This window comes from Ischnura elegans, chromosome 1 (assembly GCF_921293095.1).
Source record: "Ischnura elegans chromosome 1, ioIscEleg1.1, whole genome shotgun sequence".
In the NCBI taxonomy this organism is placed as follows: Eukaryota; Metazoa; Arthropoda; class Insecta; order Odonata; family Coenagrionidae; genus Ischnura; species Ischnura elegans.
The window spans coordinates 158777369-158797318 of NC_060246.1; the positions used below are offsets into that span (position 1 = coordinate 158777369).

At 38.3% G+C, this 19950-nt stretch overlaps 2 protein-coding genes across 2 annotated transcripts in view; one reads left to right on the forward strand and one right to left on the reverse strand.

Moving 5' to 3' along the window:
• LOC124170935 overlaps positions 1-16343 on the reverse strand; it is a 64255-nt gene extending 47912 nt beyond the window's left edge. The window contains exon 1 of the mRNA XM_046550046.1: positions 16007-16343. Coding sequence (XP_046406002.1) covers positions 16007-16343 — 337 coding nt within the window. The remainder of the gene's footprint in view (positions 1-16006) is intronic.
• Positions 16344-19703: 3360 nt separating this feature from the next.
• LOC124171006 overlaps positions 19704-19950 on the forward strand; it is a 42716-nt gene continuing 42469 nt past the window's right edge. Inside the window, exon 1 of the mRNA XM_046550170.1 lies at positions 19704-19827. Within this exon, the coding sequence (XP_046406126.1) occupies positions 19704-19827 (124 nt within the window). The remainder of the gene's footprint in view (positions 19828-19950) is intronic.

Sequence of the window (19950 nt, forward strand, 5' to 3'; positions counted from 1 at the left end):
CAATTCTTACGAATATTACATCTTTGGGGGCATCCATTAACCCTTTCGACACAGTGGTGTTGTTTCCTTACCATGACTGAGCCCCAAGGGTCTCTTCCGTCCCCTCTGTACGGACCATTTTTGCAGGACATTGGTTAAGAAGGGTCTCACGGATAATCACACTCTCTCAGCGCCTTTCAACCCTTTTCGACTTTTCCTAGCAGGGACTACGCCTTAACTCGGACTCAAAGCATAGTTGGTCTTCCTCCTTTCCGGGTTGATAGCGCTAACTGCGGAATTGGTTCCGGGTCAGCTCATGATTAGTTCTTGTGAATTAGCTACATGGATAATTGTTGTTTGCCCGTATGTTGCAGACTTCGAATTCAATTCCTCGGTTTTTTTCTGTGCATTGCCAACTTTTGAACGGAGCTATACCGTCCTAATTAACGGATTTAATGCATCAACAATTTCTATGTTGACATTTATATTTAAATCGAGATGTAAGTTAATATTTATGTTAAAACTTCATTCAAAAATTGTAAACGCTCCTTAAAAGACAAAGAATTCAATTATTAGTTCATATTTTTTGAGAAAGAAAGAAATGCTTATTTCAAAAACTGACTGAATGACCACTATCCCTTACCACAAAAAGGGGTAATAGAAGACGAGGTGTCCGGGTACCTGCTCCCGGATCTCGAGGGTACGGCCTATGTCCCCGCTCTGTTGGGTCCCGATAAGACTTCGCGTAGCTTCGACCGGCATGAAAGGGCAACGAAACGGATATATAACGGATAACGGCATTCGTTCGCCTGCGTAGGAAAATATGAGACGGAAATTTGCTGCTTTCGTCTTCCGTGTCAAAAACCGTCCGGGCGAAATTTACTTTGTTAGTAGCGAAAGGGTTAATTAGATGTGGCGTTTAGGAGGGGGGTGGGGTTCAAGCCAATTCTCACCCAATCTCACGTGGGGGACCAGGTGGTCCTTGCAAGTATCACGTAATTTTTTACATAAGCAATGATAAAACATTGTTTTTTAGTAAATCTAACGAATGAAGGTTAGACCAACGTATTTACACTGAAAATACGCACTCAATTCTGTCGCGATAATAACGCATGGTTATGGGTCATTGTTTTAAGTTATTGATTTTTCATTTTACAACTAAGATAACCCGTGAAATTTAGAAATAAGGTTCACTTGACTGCCTCCTTTGTTTCCAGTATCAATTTCAACGATTTATGTGAAGAGAAAAGGAAGTTTTTACATAAATATGGGCTCTGATTATTGATTAACAATGATCCTCTGTACTAATTTATCCAAAATAAACGTATCCAAAATAAACTAGATAAAGTTAAATCGTGATCTCGGTGGAACAAAGGAACTTTGAATGCCAATTTGTACATATCCAATATAGTTAAATAATGATGCTCAACTTGTAATATACTAACATCGTGTGGTCAATAACTTCAATTTTTTGAGTTATATATTTAAATTTTGTTGCTTGCCTATTTTTTTAAACAAAATAGTTGATACGATGTAATTTCCCAAAACGCTTGTTTGCTATGTATTTCTTTGGTACTGCTTATTCTTCGATTTCCCTAGTGTTGCTATTATAATAATTAAAGTTTTATATTTCTAAGTCATTTTACATATTTATACAAATCATTCACTGCTAAATTCAAGTGAATATAAAGAATTCCACATTAGGTTACAATATTTTAACCTGTTTACGAGAGATTGTTATATACTTACCCTATTCAATATCATTTAAGCAAGCTCCCTAAAAGATAGCCTGTTGTTTAAAGGTCATTGAACAAATATGTGAATTTCTAGAGAATTTTTTGGGTGTCCTTTTTAAATAAACAGCCTTTCTTTTAGCATCCATTTACACGATTTTTAAAGACAGATGGGTATAATACTAATGATAGTAATATAATAATAATGAGTCATTCCACCTCAATCCAAAAAAAGCTTGTCCCGTAGGGTCTCAGATCTTTCTAAATATTTTACTCAGAGTGACTTTCGAAAGGAATTAGCTGTAAAAAAAAAAGCAGTAAATAATGGCACGACGACGATTTGATAGTAAAATTGTGGGATTTATATGATTTGTATGACCCAAATAATATAATTAATACTCTAACCCCCGAATTTAATTTAATTTTTTTCTCTCTCCCTAGGTGCAAGCCATCCCCGGATATGAGGGAAAGAATGAAGGATGGAGCTGGAAGAATGAAGAAGACGATGGCCTCGCGGGACATCCAATGCTAATTCCTTTTATGTTAATTGGAGAGATTTGGCTCGAATTTTAATCCACATTTTTGCTTTTTCAATTTCAGAGTGAATATTGAAGAATTAGAACACAATTCATCGACTTGAGTTGAATGCTGGGAAGAATGCAGTTTTCCTCGGACGCTATGCATTGCCGTATCAGGTTTTCATCAGGTTTACGTCAGGTTATCTTGAACGTGAAATGGTAAATTAGGGCTGACCTGAACCACACAACAGGAGTTATGAGAGACTCCTGGTGGAAAGTGAATTCACACTCTATTATCAAAGCACGATCTCTAGGTAACAACAGTACACGAAAGGTAACGGCTCGAAGGAGCGAGTTTAAAAAGGTTTCCAAACAGCGCTGAAACAAAGGTACCAAGTGCACTTTAAAGGTATTTACTACGAATGAGACCGGTCCTAGGAAACAAAAAATGCATTCTTAGGCAGGCAATCCATGTGGGTATTTTTGTGTTTGTAGTTTTTTAAAAAGTATTTGGGTGGGTTTTGTACTAACACCATTTATTGCAGGAGTGAAGAATGAAGAAAGAAGTCGTAGCTGAGGCCCCGAAGATTGAAGACATCGCAGGGGGCCTCGAAGAATGAAGAGTGAAGATAATGTATGTGTGTATGGGGAATGAGTGGGCATTGATAAGCCCTCGCCTGAACTGAGAGTGTTTTTTTGTACTTAATTGTAACATGTCTGTAACTCTTTCCCTTCCAGCCATGAAGATTGAAGACATCCAATTGATCTCGAAGAACGGCAAGAATCCGATTGCGTGTGTTTTTTTAATCTATCGTGTGATTTCGTGTGATATTTTTCCGCGTGTGATTATTTATATTTGCGTGTGCTGCGATTATTTTTCCGTTGCGTTGCGTTAGGGCTTGCATGTTAGCGTTATTTATTTATTTGTTTGTGCATGCACTAATCTTACCTCTTCACAGATTCAAGCCATCGCTGGACTTCAAGGAAGGAAGAGTGAAGACTGCACGAAGAAGAGGTGATTGAAGACGCAAGTATTCACAGAAGAAAGAAGAGGAGCATCGTAAGAAGACGTGTGCGATATTTGCGGCTTAGCTTTGGGCCCATCTGGCCAATGAACCAAAATTTGCGTAAGGCTAGGCGGTTTTTCCGTGCGTTAGTTTTAGTTGTTTTTTTTGTGCCGTGGTTTTGCATTACGGATTCCATTGCGTCATGCAGGAATGTGGCTGTGGCTAGGTAGGAAATGTGTGGTTTCCTATTGATGCCATTGTCACGTTCTTGCGTGCTGCTTTGGAGTGGTGCAAATCCTCGGAAGGGTTATTTATTTGTGTATGCACTAACCCGCTCTCTCCCTAGGTCCGCAAGCCATCGCTGGATGTGAAGAGAAGAATGAATATTCATCGGAGGAAGAGAAGACAGAAGAGGATGGCATCGCGGGACCAGAAGAAGACGACATCTTAGCTTTGGGCCCATCTGGCCGATGAACATAAATTTGCGTAAGGCTAGGCGTTTCTTCCGTGCGTTAGTTTTAGTTGTTTTTTTGTGCCGTGGTTTTGCATTACGGATTCCATCGCGTCATGCAGGAATGTGGCTGTGGCTAGGTAGGAAATGTGTGGTTTCCTATTGATGCCATTGTCACGTTCTTGCGTGCTGCTTTGGAGTGGTGCAAATCCTCGGAAGGGTTATTTATTTGTGTATGCACTAACCCGCTCTCTCCCTAGGTCCGCAAGCCATCGCTGGATGCAAAGAGAAGAATGAATATTCATCGGAAGAAGAGAAGACAGAAGAGGATGAGAAGACGACATCTTAGCTTTGGGCCCATCTGGCCGATGAACATAAATTTGCGTAAGGCTAGGCGTTTTTTTCGCGCGTTAGTTGTAGTTCTTTTTGTGCCGTGGTTTTGCATTACGGATTCCATTGCTTCATGCAGGAATGTGGCTGTTGCTAGGTAGGAAATTTATGATTTCCAATCGATGCCATTGTCACGTTCTTGTGTGCTGCTTTGGAGTGGTGCAAATCCTCGGAAGGGTTATTTATTTGTGTATGCACTAACCCGCTCTCTCCTTAGGTGCGATTCATCGCTGGACATGATGATAAGGAGAAAGAAGACACTTGGAAGAAGGTTGGATGGTGCACATTACCGAGCCGCATTCTTGCGGCTCTCCATGAGTTGCAGCAGATAAGGAGCGGTATGATCTCATAATATTCATTCAAATTTGGTTCATTTTTCCCATGCAAATTTTTAACGTAACGACTTGCTTGAGAATGTTCAATTTTGCATTCATTAACGGAACTCAAATGTGCTCATGCTTGTACTGAACTTCTAATTTACCCATAATGCTATCTAAATTAACAAATAAACTTAATATCCTCCTCAATTCAGTCATTGACTACTTAGTTTGAAAATTGTACTTGGTACTTAGCAACTGGAAGAGATATTTCATTGGCCTATTAACTTTGAATTGAATTGAAAAGTTATTAAAAAATATTGCAATGGGCAAAATATTTTTTAGTGCCAACATTTTCCTGGATGACTCATAATCACACATCAACGCATTTTCTTTACAAATGTTTTCGAGTCAAAACATCACTTCCCTTCACAGTCTCCGTTAAATATTTTCACATTATAAAGCAGTCCGAATAACTTACATTTGTAATTAGTTTCTAATTATTTGTTTATTCATTACAAATTTATTTTGATTTTTCATTCTGAATCAGAATTATTTAACAATTTTTTGTCCTGTGAAAGGTTACCCACTTCAAAATCAATCCTTAATTTTTTCCTATTTAAACAAAGATATAGTCCCATTTAATTGGAATTATTTTATTATAATAAGTATTGTTAATTAATTGAATATTATTTTAATTTCCTCTACAATACGGGAAATCATATTTTTCACTTTAAGTTTCTTAAATTTAATTAAAAGGTGAGCCTATTCACTCTGTAACGTCCATGCTCCATAAGAAAATTTATTGATATATTCGGTCATGAAGCCGATTTTCTAGGATATTGATTTGTCTCATTATGAGTGTTCGTTTTTTTTTAATTGCAGAGTTCGTTGGATCGTCTTGTGTGATTTGACTACTCGAGGCCTCGATAAAAGCAAGTGCAAAGAGATCGTAAGAATGCAGCTCGTTCCCGCAAGCAGACGGTAAGATTTCGTTTATTCGTCTTCCAAGTTTCAGTTCAAAAGCATTATTTAGTGATCACATAGGTACACTATAATTTTTTTCATTTAGGAACCTAAGTAATGATTTCGTGAGAAAATAAATATTTTCACTTTTCCAACGCGAAAATATTTGATTAAACCGCACTCAAAATTAAAATCTCGCACTTTTTTTGCAACACTCACAAAACTTAAGTCCCGCGGTGAATATCAAGGCATTGATTGATTGACGACGACGATAGCGTTTGCTTTCATATATTTCGGTTTGATACCTCATTTCCATTAAATTTAATAATTCGAATGAAGTAAAATTATGGGGATTTTCGTGAATCTATCATAAGTATTTACTTTTCTCTTTAATTTTTTCATTGTAATGTGGAGGTCGAGGTTTCCATATTGGCCTTGCTTTTGGTAACTCAGCAACCGTCATGCGCGCTCAAGTAATTACTTCCTCGGAGACCCTTCCCGAGGGAAACATGAGATTCCGGTAATATTTTCTACCTTTCTGAATTTTTCCGTCAATTTAATGAGCATAAGTGACATATTTCAAAAAAAGTCACAAAAATAATGTTACAATGACTGATACTCTTTTCTGTTTAATTTTGGGTACTTAATTTCCGGTGACGCGTTTTTCCTTGCTATTAAATATTTATTAAGCCAATGGTGTCGGAAAAATCAGTTTATATTTTTCATTTTTTTCGGCTGCTTTGTTTCTGAAGTGATACTTTGACCTCTGGTTCTTTGCATGATCTTGAGAATTAACTTATATTATTTCTTTCGTATCAGAAGACTTCATTATTAAATTACAACCTACAAGAAATTATTAAAATACATCCTCCTGGATAGGTGTGGTGTCCTTAATATGGATGCTATATTTGTAACTTCTGTTTGTTTTTAAATAATTGAATTTTATAATTTCATTACTGTTTTCCAATTCATATAATGGTACATATATTAAACGCAGATTGGTATATATTTGCTATCAATTTTTAGTAATGTCCATGAAGTCCAAGTAAGTCGTAAAAAAAAGTTATATAAATAACACACTCATCTCATGTAATGATTTCCGAGAAAATTTTAAATATTGCCCGATCATATCTTTGAAATGTTTAAAGAACAATGAAAATACATTGAAATATCGCCGATTGGATAAGCGTCAAATAATTTTGAATTACCCATTCTTGCATTTTTTTTAATGTTAAAAACTTCTTGACACTTAAAAAGTTAATATTTTCTCAACGTCTTCCTCAAAATGATATTTCTGAGCTGAGAGTTAACTTTTTAGGTCTCCCCTTCGTTGGATTATGAGAATTTTTTGTTATATTACCACAGGTCATGCTTGTGGACAACGACAGCGATTGCCTTTGGAGACAACTGTGGAGGTCCATGAAATGGACACCTGCAGGTTACTGCGCCGACAACTAGAGACTCGAGGATTTTATCGTGAAGAAAGAAAGAATGAAGATAGGAAGAAAGAAGACACCAAGCCTGAAGATATTTGTTTTTTTGCCTTTTTTGTTGCAATTATTGTACAGGGTGTTTGTATATTTTTTATTGATGCATGTATTTTTTCCACCTATAGTTAGGATTTGCGGCAGGAGAGTAGGGATTTTATATTGCGTCCTACCGTCGAGTAGAAATAACTCAGTTTAGGCAGGTCTTTGTATATCGTGGCCACGATTCCGTATTTAGGCGTTTCATTAATTTAGGCGTATAAAGCAGTATATAGGTAGGCAGGGCTGTATGAATGGATGAATGTGATTTTATGAATGAGTGAATCGAATGTGATTTTATGAATGAGTGAATCGAATGTGATTTGATGAATGAGTGAATGGAATGTGGTTTATGAATGAATGAATGATATTAGTAGTAGTAGTGCTTGATTGTTATGAATTGCTAATTTTTTTGTGTAGTTTTTTTATTCTTATTAATTTTGGTCGTAGTGTAGTGCATGCCCCCCTCAAATCCAAACTGTTCCCTCATCGTGGGGAGGGGGTGTAACAGGGATAAGTCATTAATTTGCACCAAATGCTTACAAAGTTGCACCCTTATTGGGAATGTGATGGAATATTTTTTCTTCCAAAGTTTGTGGTTTTTCCGCATGAGTTGCAAATTGTAAAGGTTATTGATAACATGCAAATATGACTTATCCCTGGCTAAAACAGTTGGTGCATTTGTGATTTGTATTTAAATATGTGAAACCATTGCATATAATATATTATATGTTGCTGTGATCTTTATTCCAGTACTTAGTACTATTTGCATTTCTGTGTTTGTGATGTTTTTCGATAATATTGTACAGAGCCTTTTTTATTTTTGTAACTTATACATGTATTTTTTCCAGCTATAGTTTAGACTTGGGGCAGGAGAGTAGGAATTTTATATTGCATCTTACAGTTGATAAGAAATGACTCAGAATAGGCAGGTCTTCGTATATTGCGACCATGAAAATATAATTAAGTAACACCCTGACCAGAATAAATTGTACCCATTGCTATGGTCGATTTGTATTATTGTTTTTGATATTTTGTCTCGATTTTTTAATGATATAATTTAATATAATTTGTAATTACTAATTTAATAATTTTAAATGCTATTAAATGGTGTGCATGTAATTTCTCCCGATTACTTTGTACAAGGCAATAAAACTATTTTCTATATACTTTTGACTATGTTACTACGGAGATGTTGTAAAAATAAAATATTTTAATATCTTTGTGATTGATGATATAAAATAAAACATTTTACATGTAATTTTTGTGAAAATTAAAGTGCTGGTACAAATCCAGTAAAATGGAATGTCGTTAAGGTATTGACAACCATTTATATTCGTCAGTTGACAATTTTACTAAATAAAGTGAACATATTCAGAAAGCATCCATTAAGGTGCAATTATATTGGGTATATATTGTGTGCATAACTATATTTTAATTCATCCAATTGTATGCAAATAGGCAATTTGTTAACATTGTTAATCCGTTTTTTGTAATGATAATAGGACATTGTTGCACAAAAAGATTAGGACAATATATTTTTCCGGCTACAGTTTAGATTTGGAACAGGAGAATATGGGTTATAAATTAATTATATAATGCTGTCGATTATAAATAACTCAGACTCGGCAGGCCTTCGGACATCGTGATAATGAGTCCATGTTATGGCGTTAGATATAGAGGCGTCTCATATTATTGCAGTTAGGTATACGAAAGATAAAATATATCCAGTATGGCGCAAGGAAATGTTATTTTTGATTCAGAAAATTGAATCCTCAGTCAGAACTTTTATATGTCGAACGCTGTAGAAAGAAAAATTTATATTAAATTTTTCTTTCGACTGCGTTGATTTTTGTATGCCATAAGAAACTGTAACTTTTATTCATTGAGCATTAAATTCTTTGGTTATTATGCAAAATGAGCTTAGTAAATAAGGAAGGAATGTTGCCTGACATAAATAATACGAACTTAAAAACATTGAGTGGGTGAGATCTACAGCATTAAGGTAGAAGATTACGAAGCAAAATAAAAATCTATGGAGGTTTTTTAGCTTTACAATAGATTTCTTTCACAAATTCCATTTCAGAATTTCTCGAAAGAAAATGGCTTAGAAAACGATTGAGATTTAATACCTAATGGAAGATATGTGGCAAAGACTGCCCAAAAAATATGACATGTTAAATATATATCTCAGAAAGAAATCATACCAAACAATGTCAAGTTCTTCTAATGGACATTACTGAATTAACTGCGATATAAGCTATATTCCCGCCAGTGAAGTGAAACTACGGTGAATTGCCCTGAATTAGCAATTCTATGGAAACGTGTGATTTTTCATGGATGTAATGAAATGGAAGAATGGAGGTAGTCCAGAAAATGTTTTTAACAGAAAATCAAGTGGCAATATACCCCATCAACTTATTTTTCAAGAACATTTGTTGACAACAAGCATAAAGAATGAGAAGTTATTCATTACTCCGAATATTTTATCGATTTTTCATAATTAGTAAAAATAAATTAAAAATAACCTATTATTAAAAAATTAAGTACTCTTAAATTTTTGGCAGGAATTCAATGTAGTATATAGTAGAAGTATATGTAGTATACAATATATATAGTAGAGTCTAGTCGATATAAAATGTGAAAAATGGATCAAATAATTATCGATCAACATTATTAACGTTATAACAATACAGAGAACTTTAAGTAAGCATTGGATAGGTTGACAATGAAGAGTCGCTACAATGCCCCGCAGTTGCTTTCCTGAAAATAGAAATCCGACCAGGCCGTGGTCTTTACGGGAGGGAGGGACTCACCCTGCCATGCTACACAAGTCTAAAAGGGGCTGCACGGGCATCGCCAATTACCGCTGCTGATGACACGAGGTGCGGGGCCGTATTGCTGCCTGCGGGCGGCGTCAGTGTTTAGCGGTCCCACTTTCCACGCACTCGGGTATCACATCCCCAGTGCAACGGTCCGTAGAGTGCCGATATCAGCCGTTGGAAGTCCCGGCGAAGTAAATTCGATGTTCGCCACACTCCCAAACCACACTCTCTGATTATCAGGCAGGTTTGGCTGTACGTCGAGTCATTAGGGAGGGTTGCGCCGGCAAGTATTTTGTGTTGTGTGTTCGTTAAGGTAGGTGGTATATGCTACCTATGGATGGATAGACATGGTAAAAAAACTTCTGATATCACTATGGTTCATCAATGAGCATTTCGAATCACTAGTAATTACGAATTTGAAGTCATCACTTTTAATTCAACATACCAAAAATATAGGGTGTGTATTTAGAAAATGTAATCATAAAATCGTAGTGTCGTTTGAGATGTTGGTTTTTGCTGGTAGATAGCGAGCATATAAAAGATCAATTAAATTTTGCTCAAAAACATTGGATGAGAGCGATAAACCAATCGTAAAGAACTTTAAGATGGCCATTAAAGTTAATACGAAAATGCAAGGTTGAATACATTTGCGGAATCTCTCTCAAATATGCTCAGAGTTAAAGGTGCATGGATGAAAGACTTAGCATTTTCTAAGAGATTTCCGTCATGCCACCATCACGTGCGCAGCGTTTGGTACAGCAATGCAATTCTTTTAAGCTTGAGGTATTTAGTGAAAGTAACTCAATTTTTATGCACTAATCAATAATTGCTGGGATAAATATTTTGTTCATATCGTGAAAATCATACGCGGGTGAAATTCTAGTAACGCCAGCCTCCCTCTGTCAGTTCTCTTTTCCCCTTCCCTCATCCCACACATTCTCCACGCATCCTCCCCTCCAAACGTCGAACCACTAATCCCTATAGCAACGGCGCGGCGGCTGTTCTCCGTCGCGGTTTCGAAGCCAACGATCCGGGGTGCGTCATTTCCACTGGCTGCGTTCCCGTTTCTAAAAACCCATTTTTTTGACGGCTAATTACAGATTCGATATCTAATGCCAGTGTGATACATTGGTAAATATGGCCATTAGGTACATGATTATACTTGTGCTCTTTCGCTTGGCCGTAATGTCATCCATGTTTGTGAGAAGTATTTAAGAGGTTTGAATAGCCACTGTCACTCCTTGCATTTTTCCAATGCATGTCATAAGCAGTGATAAGCCTTGATATCCTCAGGGAATTTATCAAAGCACTGCGATTTCGAAGATTATCAATAGCCTCGCCTCAAACAGCGAGCACAAAAGGTTTCCTATGCCGTGCCTCAAAAATTGGTATCAATGCAACTGGCACGGGAAATTAATTCGAACTTGTAATTTTGTAGAGTTAAATATAAGGAATATTTTATAAATTTAATGATGCGATTGCTAAATCTAAGAATATGTTTCGAAATCCTTTATCGCGTTGCATTTTCCACATTTATTGATGCGAATCACGTGATAAAACGTGCATCAATGTCACATTGGAATAAATGTAGTCACATATCATAACTATGTGCATGATTTTTTTTATTCATTTGAATAGAGAGCTATGGTATTTGTTTAATGTGGCTACTTATCGTACAAATGAGGTATTCTACTTAATAAAAGAAAGTGGTGAAGTGAGTTTTGAATGAAATCCATCGTCAAAAAATGTTTCCGGTTCCAAAAAATGAAACACCTAAAATTTTTTTCACCCCCTATTATATGTGTTTTATATTGGAAATTTAATGCACCATATAAAAATTATCAAACGCATTACTTCTTATATGATATTTGATATTTTAGGGTTGCTCATCCGTTATGCTTTCACATTTTTAAAAAAATCGTAAAATATTTTGAATACTTTGTCAAGAGGATAGAGTTTAATTATATATATCGAAGGAAAGTTGTGTTATTGCCTCTGGATGTTTGCCATTCCCCTTGCTTCCAGTAGAGTGAGCGTTGGTGCTTTCGGTGGTAACATCCATTTCATGAATACAATTTTCAGGGTCATAGTTTAATCAGTGCTCCTGATTACCCGAATGAAAAGAGATGCCTCGTACTCCCTCTGAAAGTAGCGTAGTTCCTATATCCTGTCGCTCCACCTTCATTCCATCAGAGCAGATGCGATGCAGTCACAAATTGGGGTGACCTGATTAAAGAGAGTCATCTGATTGGATCGAAGCGAATGCCATAAAAAAATTTTAGCGAATGGTGTTCCCGAAACCCGACGTGTTTCCACCCTCATTGGTAAACTACGCAGCTGCCCTTATTAAAGAGTGTGTACATGTTTATAGTTTATGAAAATGAAATTTTGACAAAATCTATGGTTCAAACAATGCCTATGAGTTAACAACAAAATTATAGTATAGACCACCCGCGTAACACTCCTCATTTTTGCCTATGTTTCTAAAATTTCATCGCAGTTAAAATAATATTTATTTCGATTGAATTTTAGTTTTTAGCAAATAAGTCATTATATGATAGTAAATAATCCCACAAAAAGTAATATTAAGGTAAATTATTTTAAATTCACAACAATCATATTGACGAATAACGTACCTGTGAAGCTATTTTCATAAGAAATTCAGCCAAGGCTGAGAAAGAACGGAACCTGAACACCAAACTTTTCACTAAGTAGATCTCTGCTACTTTCGTGAATAAACTACCCAGAAATTCCTTTCTGGGTAGTTTTCTTTCCGCTTTCCCACACAGGGCAAATTTGATCAAGAAAAAAAACTTTTTTCGGCCCACCCTAGTAGACGGGGCGAACAAGAGGAATCGGCGGTGAAAGGGTGTTCCGCGTAATAAGCCCACTGAAAGATTGAGGTCGAATTCAATTTTATTTTTACACGATTTTGTGGACATTATGGACGGAGAAAATGATGCAGGCTTAAGCAGCCTCTCCAGCGCACAACGACTTAAACTGACAAATGACGAGAGCGGGCGTCGTGCGAAATCACATCCTCCTCACTTCCGAGGTGCCGTATAGGTAAAAGGTAGGTATATATTACTTAACTTTCATATTTTTTTGGTATCTCTGGTTTCATACAGCCTGTGGTGAAAATAAAATTTCAGGAAACACAGAAAATTTATACATGAGCCGAGATACTTAGCCTATGTAATTTGCAACATAACTTTGCAAACATACACAAAAAGTTGACTATTATTTTGATAATAATTTTCCAGCAATCTCATAGGAGCCCTGAGTTAGTATCGGTCGTGTCATGCCCACGTAGCTCCATTTAGAGTAACTCATTTATTTTACTTCAACCAACCAGCTCTTTGACCCTCAGTTTTTGCTAAAAACGGTTTTTTGTTGTTCCCAGTCACTGTGCGATCCCACTGTTGTAGCCACTCTACGATCAAAATCTGTATTTTAGCGTTTTACATCTTCCTCCGAAAAAATAACCAGGCTGTGCTTTTCATGCTGGATTCAAATCGCCCCCAATCGAAGTATATTTGTAATTAACCTCCTTATGTAATTAACCTGCTGACTCAGTTCGGTAACGGATAGTCGTAATTCTTTCTATAAATATTAAAAATTTAAGGATGGCAGAATCCACACTTTGCCACAGTACCTTTGCTAAAGCCAGCCGCTGCGTAATTTGTCCACGTTAGGCCACTAACGGATGAAATGTACGGAAAATGACGGAGCTTTGTAATATTTTAACTGCCAACAGGAAATAAATAAGGTGAGCGAAGGCGTAAAATTATGGCTGGGTAAGATGGAAAATTATGTTAATTGCACGTGAGTAAAAATGCGTTATGCTCACATTGACTGGTAATAACCAATTAATTTCACATCAGATCGAATATTATTGTAAAATTGTTATTATATTCCAAAATAAATGAAATTCAAACAATGGATACATTGACATATCACAAACAAAGATAATGTGTTATGATGCGGTAGGCATTGAATACAACGAGGTATTTACATTGATCTCAAACTAGTTTGTAGCCTTCACTCCGGGAAGTGTGACCTATTTATTTGCAGCCTCATAGCTCGTTTGGGAAGTTGCGTCAAAAAAACTTTCCCTAACGCGTGAGGGTGGATTGTTGCCCCAAACTGAGGCGAACCCATGTGCATCGGACGCAATCACACGTTCTGCACGTAACTGCCATCCGCATTTTCCGCCATCATCCTTCCTATCACACTCCGTCCACCTTTAATGCCTGCATATCCCTGCATTCAATCGCAATTCCATTTCTCACCCGTCTCCCCCAAATAATCCCTTTCTCGTCGCCTCTCCTCTTATCTTTGAATTTATTCTCCCCACCGTCCTCCTCCTGACCGAATCATCTCCCCCATCGGTCCACCCACTGCCCTCCACCCCTTCCCTATCCACCCCCAACCACCCCCTCCCTTAAAGCCCTCCCACTCCTACCATCGTCATCCCCTCATACGCGTGCCTCGATTCCTCGCGAGCCTATCTCTCTCATCTTGCACCGCACTTGCTCTCCCCAAAATTAAACCCACTCCCAGAATTTCCCCCCACTCTACTGGTCTGACGACAGAAAGTAATGAATTGAACTAATACATTTACTGAAGGTGTTAACAAATTTTTAAACTGCAATGTAGATTCATTTCTTTCGAATTCATTGGATTAGCTTTCATTTCACAGGTATCCACAAGCATGGGATAAAGAATAGGTACCATCAAATTCTTTTAATTTATGTAGTAACTTGAATACTTGACCTTGACCTTGGATAGCCCTTTATCTAACGTTCTATCTTAAATATTCATCATACCTATGTTTACCTTGGGTAGCCATTTATCTAACGTTCCAACTATCTTAACTATTCATCATTAATTTTCACCCTGCATGTGCTTCCAAAAAATGATGTGTGAATAATTTGAAGAGCTTAACTTTGGTAGAAGAGTATTCTCTAGAAAGCGACTTATGGGATTGATAATAATGGAAGTAGAAGCATAGCCTAATTTGTTCATTACATCCTGGGTACTGAAAAAACAAAATCGTGCTTCATAAATCCAAAAATAATAATATTACACTGGTAATTTTTAAAATCAAGGGAGCGGGGGAAAATGGTTTTACTAACTGTGTAAGTACTTAGAATTTCAATTCACATGTATGCTTACGCGGTCGGTCGTTTGCTACTGGTATCCCTGGGAAATTATCATACATAATAATGATAATTCAAGCCTTCATATTGCATAAATATTATAAAAACATTGACTTTCCTTACTGCTTCAATAGCCATCAATCAAAATCTACCGATGAATCCTGATATATAGAGCACATATGTAGACACAATATGTAGAGAATTTTGGGAATATATTTAATAGATTTTCCCAGGTAGACCAGACCCGTTCTTAATTTTATTTTGATAACCACTCCCCATTTTTAGATTAAACACAGCTTGACAGAAGATTCCTACTACCATCCCTCGAGACGCGTTCATATTTGTATAATCTATCGCGGCTAGTGAAGTTAAACTGAAACGGGAGTAAAGCTAATGTAAGTCATTGCTATTTAATTAACTTCAAAGTATACTGCACGGCCTAAAACCGGCCTCATCAATGACACATAATAATTTCACCCGCCTTGAACGAGTCGTATTCTTGGAGAGGGATGATGCGCTTACCGGAAAGGAGAAATATCCATTTTCTCCATCCACTACTCCGTCGTCGCAAAGATGATTTACTCTAGCCTGAAGCCGTACTGTAATAAAAGCGATATCATAAAATGCTAACGAAATTAACGAATTCATAATACCTACAAATATTTCCGCGCTTTTTAACGAACAAAAAAATATTCGCGGCATATCCATTCAACTCAATCAATCACATTTCTTTCTCCTTTATTTCAATTTATCCTTTGAGGGCAATGATTTTCGTCTGGAAAATAAAATTCGCTAATTCAGTTGAATTTATTTCTCAAAACGATAATCGGACTTATTTCTTTCTAATATTTCCTTCAATTTTCCTGTCATCTCAAACAGTTTTCGCCCAAATCTAGCGAACTATTCTTTTCTATTTCCGAAAATAAACAACATTCGTTTGGCCATTTCCAGCGGTTAAGCTATAAACAATGGAACGGCGAAAAAACAAATCTCTATCCTATCATTGGCAACGTTGCCAGAAGTCTTCCAAAAGAGGTTTGTAGATACCGATGTCGAGAAGTCGTCAGGAAGCCTTCCGGATGGAAGACTTGTGGAAGCCTCCCATGGAAACGGCTATAAATACAGCCCTTACTCTCGCCTGAGGCCGCCAATCTACGAATCACATCTGAGCACGTGGTCTTGCCTTTCCGAGTCGTCTCTGGACGGGGAGGCGACACAGTCCCCAGGGGGAGACACCACGGGGTTGCATTTTCAATTAGGAGTGGCAAGTATCTCCGATCGCAATGGGAGGTAGCAGCAACGAACGTGGTTTGTCCTGACCTCTGGTGGTGGTGGGAGAAGGGATATTGCTCCCCCTGTGGACGACAAAGAGGGGACAAAAGGTAGGGCCTGAGGAAGGAATGGGTCATGTGAAGGTGGGGAGAAGAGGGGATGGAACGCATCTCCCATGCCAGCACCAAAATCTCCATTCTTGCGGAACGTTTTCAATTCCACATCGCCGTGTTTTAATTGTCATTTCGACCTGTTCAGCTCAAAATACGTTCCCGATAAGGGCTCTGGGAGCAGGACGTAACGTCTCTTAGGGTAGCACAAAGGGAAATTGTGTTACGTTTATCTCCGCTAAACTCTCTCCTCTAAATTCAATCGCCTCCTCTTGTCCCCGCCAGGTGCCTTTCTGTGCTTTCCCCATTAGCAAATACTGCTGCTACAAACCCAGATATGTATCTTCTTCCATATGTGCGAGTGATATGAAATTGTACGTAGTAGCGCATAATGGGTATGTTTGGGAGAGTATGAAAGGAAGTGAGTGGCCTTCGGAAGAGCCATACTGCTACTTGGGGCCCTAATGGCGGCCCTCTCGTGTATCCCTCGTCGCACTCCATTACACCATTTTCATTTAGGGAGTAAGGATAATCGATGACATGAATGGTTAGGATTCTTGGCTTCATGCGTGATTGGCACGCCAATAATCTATAAGGCATGGATTTGGTGGGCTATATTTTGGATAGCCAACCAAAAAGGGAATTATAATTGGAACATCCTAACGCAGACGTCCCCTGGGCACGAAACCAATGAGGAAAAGAGAAATTTGGAATGAATTGCTCAAATGATGCATAAAACCGTAATTGTATGCTTTCCGAAGCTTTTTTGAGTTTCGAACGTCGGAGAGAAGCATTCTGTCATCCTTTACGTTAATTAATCAAGGTTTTTGTTTTAATAAAGGAGAAAATATATAGACTTAAAATTTTTATGTGTCCTTAATGTTCAATATTTAGTTTTTTTACAGCTAGCTCCCCAATTGGCTGCCTGGGGCCTCCCTCTTTGCGATTGTGAGGGATCAAACACGTTGTTCGGAATCCTCTCTAATCTTCCTAGTCAGCACCCGCTACATACTCTTACTTGCATTATTTACTAGTAAACACTTTTAAATAAAATCCATCCCTATTTATTCCAAAATTTTTTTGCGAATGAATGATTCCCTTCTATTTAACGTCGAGTAGTTACCCGGAGACATTGTAACGATTGTTAAAGAATATAGGAAGGATATTCTAGAGAAACCAGAACGGTGACATGAATGGTTAGGATTCATGGCTTCATGCGTGATTGGCACGCCACAGGTTAGCTAATTTGTGTTAGTATGAATGTAGCTGTTGATTGTTCCTAAAATTCAATGGTTTTAAAACAGTTGCTTTATATAGCCGTAAAATACAAACACTGGGTTGGAGATGGTTTAATAATTATGATAGTAATGAAGATGGATGGCAGAATTAGTTACTTGATAGCTCTATTTGTGTCGAGGTTTAGATTTCCGCAGTGGTTAATATATTATGTACATAATTATATAGTTTTTACATGTATATCATATGTTTATAGGTAAACTTTTATAAAGCTGCAGCTACATTCGATTTCTCAAGTTCATTCATTCTTGTCTTGATGCAGTTTTGCCATGACTTCTGCTTCGGAGTGAAAAAAAAATATTTTTTTTAATCAAACACCTGCGCTAATGTAAATAAGGTATCAAATAATCAATTTATAGATGCTCAATTATGTATAAAGGCCTGGTTACAAGGTACATTAGAATTTACAAGAAAATATCTCGTAAAACTCAACATTTGTTGAATTATTTATCTTAAAATTCCGCAATTTATTAACCCGTCAGCGCCCAAAGTTATTTTAAATCACACTTATTTCACTTTTATAAAATATGATACATATGTGCTCAACATAATGAACACAATTCACACAAACTGAGTGAATAGTAGAGGAAGCCTTCTACTAAGTATGTGCATAGAAATGTACGCTAAAATTCATATATTAAATGCATTGCAGGAGTATTGGCTCGGCACTGCACTGGGTGCCATATGGCACTCGTGGGCGTTGACGAGTCTCGCACCTACCGCTTATCCTGGTGGGTATTCCATTCCCCCACACACCTTGGTATTAGTTGCACCTAATCCCCCCAGCCTTAATTCCTAGCTGCGCCCCTGCCCCAAGGACCATCTCATTCCACGCACACATCGTTGACACTGTGCATATATATGATGCCACTGTTTTGAGTTTTGGGCGCGTGCGCCGGGATGAAGGGGCGGGAGAGGAAGGGGAGAGAGGGGAAATGGACCGTCGGATGCCTTCTTCCCCCCTTCTCTTCGACTGCTCACTCGTTCAGTGTCGGCCGAGACGAGCGGCGGTTGTAAATGTGATTTAACGTGCATTTATCGAAGTCTTCCCGCGGCGCGGTACTCACGCGACTTAAGGCATGAAGAGACGACCCTCCCGCAAGCTGTGAAACACATACGCGTTGGGAATGGGGTTGGTTACCGCGGGGGACGATCAGTGCGACGGCAAGAGATCATCCCTGCCCCATCGCTTCGGATTATATTCACGCGATTATTGGTGTTTAAGTGCCACCGTGGCGAAAACAAAATTGCGACCGGTGTGGTGTCGAACTCTTAGGAGGCATACGGAAATCGCAACGTCCTTATTCTCATCTTCTTCCCGTTATTTTGTGGGAGATATTTTATCAGAGAGTGATTATTCTCTTTTTTGGAACAACTTCATCTCTCTACAGTTTCCTTCCATCCTTCATTCTTCAAGACACCACTACACCAGTCTGATGAAAGATGAGAATGCTCGATGTGCACTGGCTGCCAAGCATGAAAGGGAACAACGAATTTGTGCCAACGATGTAAAAATAAGAGTGAATGCGAGAGAAAAAAGTAATTTTGGACGACAGGCGGGTGACGGGAAATTGTATGCGTTGTATCACCATGACATACAATGAAATTGATCGCGGCTTTTTGTTTTAAACGAGGTTTCGCGAGAACAATGCAAGAGTAAACAGGCGAAAACTGGGGAGAGGAGGACCAATACTTTAGTGAGGCACTCTTTCGCACCCAACCTGTCAAGCACCCGTGACCTTTATCTGTCGCCATCGCGTTTGCAATCGTGTGAAAGGGTTTTCTCCAGCATCGCCAGTTAAGTGTGCAGATATCTCGCCAGTTTCGCGTCGTCCTCCGCCAAATGAGTATCAGTATTGAAGAAGAGGATGAGAAGGAGAAAGAGATGGCGGGGGATGGAAGGAAGGAACGGGGAAGCGAGTAATTTGGGATCTGTCAAGCGACAATGATAACAGAAGCACGCCGTGGTGGATAGAAGATATAGTGCTGGATATACCGTGTGTTTTCCTGCCATGCAGGCAGCGTTGAATCGGAGTCTTATGTGGGAGGTCTCATCGATCCTCGGCGAGGGATAATCTAGGCGGTCGGTGAAGTTGGCCACTGGCCGTAGTGGTCGCCTGTCCAGCTGCTCTTCCGTTGCGGCGAGGGTGAATGGTGGCCGGCTTCTGCCATAGCTGCGACTCGACCGCTACTGCTATGGCTCGCCTAGATTACGTGGACCTGTTGCTTCTAATGCTGCTCCTCATCTTTGGAGTGCGGCCCTCCACGGGAAGAGGTGAGTTGTGAATCCAGTTGTCGATAGATCTCGTACTGGGGGTAGACTTAGGCCACAGATAAATGTTGGGCGTATACAGGCAACGGACATCTTAGGAAGGTTATAGTTAACTTGGAAACCTAG